The sequence below is a fragment of the Tasmannia lanceolata genome, unplaced genomic scaffold (assembly GCF_043159265.1).
Source record: "Tasmannia lanceolata isolate RefF3 unplaced genomic scaffold, GAP_Taslan_0.1 ptg000018l, whole genome shotgun sequence".
In the NCBI taxonomy this organism is placed as follows: Eukaryota; Viridiplantae; Streptophyta; class Magnoliopsida; order Canellales; family Winteraceae; genus Tasmannia; species Tasmannia lanceolata.
In genome coordinates, this window is record NW_027518695.1 from 35,603,403 (window position 1) to 35,609,305 (window position 5,903).

At 40.9% G+C, this 5,903-nt stretch overlaps 1 protein-coding gene across 1 annotated transcript; it reads right to left on the reverse strand.

Annotated features, from left to right (window-relative positions):
• Positions 1 to 3,238: 3,238 nt before the first annotated feature.
• LOC143850315 (flavonoid 3'-monooxygenase CYP75B3-like) lies at positions 3,239 to 5,023 on the reverse strand. The gene is made up of 3 exons (XM_077359573.1): positions 4,902 to 5,023; positions 4,145 to 4,712; positions 3,239 to 3,601 (listed from the first exon to the last, which is right to left on the reverse strand). Exons 1-3 carry the CDS (start codon positions 5,021 to 5,023, stop codon positions 3,239 to 3,241), a joined length of 1,053 nt encoding a protein of 350 aa, XP_077215688.1.
• Between the last annotated feature and the right edge of the window lie 880 nt (positions 5,024 to 5,903).

Sequence of the window (5,903 nt, forward strand, 5' to 3'; positions counted from 1 at the left end):
GATCAAATTGGATGATTTGGAAACCAAAGATGGAGGATATTCTTTATTGTAAGGATTTGTATGAACCCATTGATGGTGATAAGGCCAAGCCGACTAGCATGTCTAATAGAGATTGGCAAAAATTGAATAGAAAGGCTATTGGACATATTAGGCAATGGTTGGATGACAGTGTGTTCAATCATGTTTCTAATGAAACATTTGCACGTTCGCTTTGGACGAAGTTGGAGGGTCTTTAGGAGAGAAAGACTGCTGGAAATAAAGCTTTCTTAATTAGAAAGCTTGTGAACCTAAAGTTCAAAGAAGGTGGTTCAATTGTAGAGCATTTGAATGAAGTTCAGAGCATAGTGAATCAGTTGTCTTCAATGAAGATGGTGCTAGATGATGAGTTGCAGGCATTGTTATTTTTGAGCTCGTTACCTGATAGTTGGGAAACTTTGGTGGTTTCACTTAATAATTCTGCTCCAGATGGTGTACTTACCATGGGTCAAGTTATTAGTAGCTTGCTTAACGAAGAGATTAGAAGGAAATCAATGGGTACAGACCATGCACAGACTCTTGTCACAGAGAACAGGGGTAGAAGTAAAAGCAGAGGGTCAAAAAATTATGACGAATCCAGAGAAATGTCGAAGTCAAGAGAGAAGAAAAAATGCTTCCACTGTGGCAAAGAGGGCCATATAAGGAAGAATTGTTGGACTTACAAAAGAGAGCAAAAAGAAGGAAAAAATCAGAAAAAGGATGATGATAAAGACACTACGACTACCGTGTCTGATGAAGATGTGATAACACTCTTTTGGAGAAGAAGACTGACATGTTGTAGATCAGGGTATAAAGTGGGTTGTTGATACATGTTCTTCTTACCACGCTACTCACAACAGGGAGTTCTTCACTTCATATAAAGCAGGAGAGTTTGGTATGGTGAAGATGGGCAACCCTAGTCTCTCAAAGATTGTTGGAATTGGTGATGTGTGCATAGAAACTAATGTTGGGTGCACTTTGACTTTGAGAGATGTGCGACATGTTCCTGATTTGCACGTAAATCTTATTTCTAGGATAGCCATGGATAGGCAAGGTTATGAAAGCTACTTTGGTAAGGGAATATGGAAGCTTACCAAATATTCACTCGTTGTTGCAAAGGGGAAAGCTTATTGCACACTGTATAAGAATTATGTGAAGATGTGCAAGGATGTGGTAAATGTTACCAAAGATAGTTCTCCTAGCTTGTGGCATAAGAGGCTTGCACACATGAGTGACAAGGGGTTGTAGATTTTGGCAAATAAGGCACTTATTCCATTCGCCAAACGTATGCATCTTGACCATTGCGATGATTGTTTATTTGATAAACATAGGGTCTCTTTTGTTGAGTCATCAGAAAGAAAATTAAATATTTTAGAAATGAATTATTTTGATGTGTGTGGTCCCTTTGAGGTAGAATCCCTTGGTGGCAATAAGTAATTTGTCACTTTTATTGATGATGCGTCAAGGAAAGTGTGGGTTTATATTTTGAAAACAAAAGACCAGGTGTTCCAATGTTTTGATAGACTTCATGTCATGGTAGAAAGAGAGACAGGAAAACCTTTGAAGTGCCTCTGTACTGGTAACGGGGGAGAGTATATGTCAAACAAATTTAAAGGTTATTGTTCTAAACATGGTATAAGACATGAAAATACAGTTCCTGGTAATGGGGTGACAGAGAAAATGAGCCGCACTATTAGTGACACAGTAAGATGCATGGTGAAGATGGCTAAGTTGCCAAAGTTATTTTGGGGTGAAGCAGTTCTCACTGCTTGCTACTTAATTAACACGTCTCCCTCGGCTGCGTTGGATTTTAATATTCCAGAAAGAGTGTGGACGGGAAAAGATGTTTCCTACTCTCATTTGAGGGTGTTCGGGTGTAAAGCTTTTGCTCATGTGGCCAAAGAGCAAAGGTTAAAGCTTGATGATAAAGCTATTCCGTGCATATTTGTGGGCTATGAAAATGAGGAATTTGGCTACAAACTATGGATATTGAAAAGAAGAAGATAGTCAGAAGCAGAGATGTTGTGTTCCATGAGGACCAGACTTTTATAGATTTTGAGAGGCTTGAAGACCCTAAAGGTAAAGGTGTGGTTGATGGTACGTTCTCCATTCGAGCATGTTACAGATGGGGGAGAAGTGCAAGAAGATGATAGTGATCATGGATCAGATGCAGGTAGTCATGATACTGTGATAGATCATGAGTAGGGGGAGCAACCCCCACAGAAAGAGATAGTGGGATCTCTGGTTAGAAGATTTACTAGAAAGCATCGACCATCAGCGAGATATCCTACCTCAGATTATATATTGGTTACTAGTGAGGGGGAACCAAAGAGGTTTCAAGAGACACAATCTCATAAAGGCAAAGAATACCGAGCAGTAGTGGAATGGATTTTCAGGAACCGATGGATCCGTGATGTAATCGAAATGAGGTTGGTGCAGTTGAAAAAGATTCATACTGACAAGAATCCTTTTGATATGTTGACTATGGTTGTTTCCAAAGGAAAGCTTGAGCTATGCTTAGGCATAGCTGGCATGGACTCCAAGTGAGAGTCAAGGTTGGTGTCTCCTCTTCATGGGCCTGGAGGGGGAGATTGTTGTGGGTCCAGCCCATGTAGGTCCCACACACCCAAACACACCGATTCCTATTAAATTAGGAAACATTACTTTCCTTATTGAAATAGGAAAGAGAGAGAATCATGGGTGTGTGAATGTGACGTTTTTTAGAAAACGTTAAAACTGAGAATAGTGAAAAAAAAAAGAGAGAGAGAGGGAAGAGAAGAAGAAAAAAGAAAAGAAAACAAGGGTTTTTCTTGGGGGCTCTTTTAGAGGGTTTTGTGTGGGATCAAAACCAAGGGTTTGGACTGTTCTTCTTAGAGATTTTCACCGTGCCGTTGATTCCTCTCGTTGCACTGAGACTTCTTAAGGATTTGGGTTTCTTCAACTTGAAGATCGAAGTGGGTAATTTTTGGTGACAAAGTGGGTTTTGTTGTTCGAAACAAGGTAACCCTTTATCTCTCTTATTTCTTGTATTGGCTCAAGTTTCGGGTGACGAAACTTGAGAGAAAGACGTTGTATTTACTTATTTTGATTAGTGGATATTTCGTCGGATTCGCCCCGTGGTTTTTCCGTCTTCGTTGAAGGGTTTTCCACGTAAATCTCGGTGTTCTCTTGCGTGATTGCTCTCTTGATTGTTTGGTTTCTTTTATCCACAGATTTATTTGCTTCATAATTTTAGTGGGTTTTCTTTGGCGAAAAACCCAACAGTCTTGGGGTCTCTCTGTATTGCCCATGCATTGATGAAGATTTTGCTGCCCTTGGGGACTGTATATCCACCCACGACGCAAGTTTCACTTGGGCTTCGGGGGACCAGGAAAGGGATCGCAGGGTGCAAGCGGTGGGTTTCCTTCAATACTGCATCCAAATAATGGAGATCAGGCAAATGAGACTCCTCTACTACATTATTCTTACCAACAACTTGTTCTAATTCATCCTGGACTTTTCTTATTATGTGAGGATACTTCAGAAATTCGCCCATGGACCAGGCAACCATTGTCGATGTCGTGTCGGTTCCACCCACCAACAGCTCCTATTAACAAGGTTATTGTAGAAATGTTAGCAGATCTAATATGGCCAGCCATGATTTTAAACCGGTCATTGCCTATTCAAAATGAGAGATTGAGAGAGTAGATTCGAGTGCTCATTGTGTAAACTGGGATCTACATGCGAATTAGAACAGGAATGAAGTGAATTACAACTCAGAGTAACTTTGATTTGTATAATTGCATATCTCATAGTATAATACCCAAAAGAGGATGTTTTAGGGAAAAGTGCATGAGCTAATTTGGGGCGATCCACTTAGTCATGATCGACTAAAATCCACTCTTCCCAAAAAGGATTACAACCCAGAGTAACCTTAGTCTCTCTAAGGTTTCCTGGCAACTGAATCCCATTTCACAGGTTTCCATCATTTTTCTGTTCCTTTTCTTTTCCATTTCGCCTCGTCAATTTTCTTTTCCATTTTTTCATTTTTCTGCTGAAAACAAATGAATGGAGCCAAAGGGAAAGTATGTGGAATTGATTTTGTAGAGAGAGAGAGAGAGAGAGAGAGAGAGAGAGAGAGAGAGATTACCACCATCATTGCCTTCATGTTTGTTATGGTGAAAGTCATTTTCCGTTCTTCCTCTGTCAACTGCAAAAGCAAGTGCATGAAATCCTTACCTTCTTTCTTCTTTTCATCCTCCCCTTCTGCACCATCCATCTTCCTCCATTGATCGACGATGGAATCGAAAACCTTGTCTAGCCAAATCGACAACTTATTCATTTCTCGCACCACACCCTGAATGTCGAACCTGGCAAGAACGGGAAAAAGATCAGACACATTGAAGTTTGTTTGAAGCACCAAAGCATCCTGCGTCCATTGCCGAAACTCTTTAGCGAGAGTATGCCTCCCTTCTCCATCCAATGTTGCACCCCACATTACGCTAATCATCAAGTTCAACAAAATTTGAAATGTGATCTCTGAGAGGTCAACTGGGGTGTTGATCTTTGAAAACACCTCCCTCACAGCTTGACGAACCTCTCTTCGTCGCAGCGGGTAGATATTGTCGAGTGCTTTCGCTAGCACTGCCGCGGTCACGTCACGGTTGGCAAAAATGGGGTCCTTTTCTCTCATCACCTCTCTGGCTAACTCTGGGGAGCTAATCACGATGACGTTATTGTTCAATAATCGGACATTCATGATAGGGCCATATATCTTGGCCAGTTTTTCAAATTGACGGTGGAGTTCTGTGTTGAGAACGGGGAGGAATCCAATCAAGGTCAAACCTCGCGGGCTTGGAGGCAAAGGGAAATGTCCCTTGCTTCATTTCCTGGCTATCCATACGTACCATGCAATCAAGAATGATGCAATGGAAACCAACATTTTTGCCCCAGCTTTCTGGTTTACAACGTCCGAACGCCATGAAGAAACATTAGATATAAGCTCTGAAGCAAGATCCAATTCTGCCATACTTGTCGTGGAGCAGCGATGGAAGGAAGGCTTGTGAGTAGGGTGGAGTAAAGGTGTAACATAACTTCATATACGTTTATAGCAGTGGTTCTCCTCGGAAGTCCTCGTGTTGCACCCTCCTCCCTTCTAATTAACTTTTAAAAAAAAAAAAAAAATGATATCACCACTACCGTATTTTGATGACCGCACTCCTCACTTTATTAAAAAGTACGGTATGGCCTGCACCATAGGATGATCCAAACAGTCCTTTAGATGGGCCACAGCCTATATAGGTTGTGCCCCAAAAATCATTTCCATAGGCTCATCATAACCCTCCGATCTATAGAGGGACTGAGTATTAGAGGGTTTATCCTAACCCTCGATAGATCGGAAGGTTAGGATCAGCCTATGGAAATGATTTTTGGGGCACAACCTATCTAGGCTGTGGCCCATCTAATGGCCGGTTTGGATCGTCTTATGGTGCGGGCCACATATCGTACTTTTTAATAAAGTGAGGACTGTGATCTTCAAAATACTGTAGTGGTGATATCATTTCCCAAAAAAATATACATATATAGTAGCAGAGGAATGCTAAACTCAGGGATGCCCTCTCAAAAATCACATGAAAGAACCAACATTGGTTGCTATGACCAGAGTACTGATTTATCTCTCTTTGACTATTACATTTTTCGTTCCCTTATAAGTGCACGTCGTGATAGCAACCAATGGGGGGCACCATTTCATCATATTTTTGCGAGGGAGCCATTGGGTTTGGCATTCTTCGTCGTGGCAAATGAGGGACACACAAAAAAATAGGCATAAAACAAACTTTAAATTAAAACTAAGGAAAAAATGAATGAAACTTTAATTTAAAACCACAGAAAAAATGAATGAAACCCTT

Bases quoted from the DNA above. Each gene is read 5' to 3' on its own strand.
- LOC143850315 (XM_077359573.1), bottom strand. From the start codon at position 5,023: ATGGCAGAATTGGATCTTGCTTCAGAGCTTATATCTAATGTTTCTTCA. The intron at 4,713-4,901 runs GTACGTATGGAT...CATCGTGATTAG, and splicing joins GCATCATTCTTGATTGCATG to CTCCCCAGAGTTAGCCAGAG. The intron at 3,602-4,144 runs GTAATCTCTCTC...CCTTGTTAATAG, and splicing joins ACATGAAGGCAATGATGGTG to GAGCTGTTGGTGGGTGGAAC.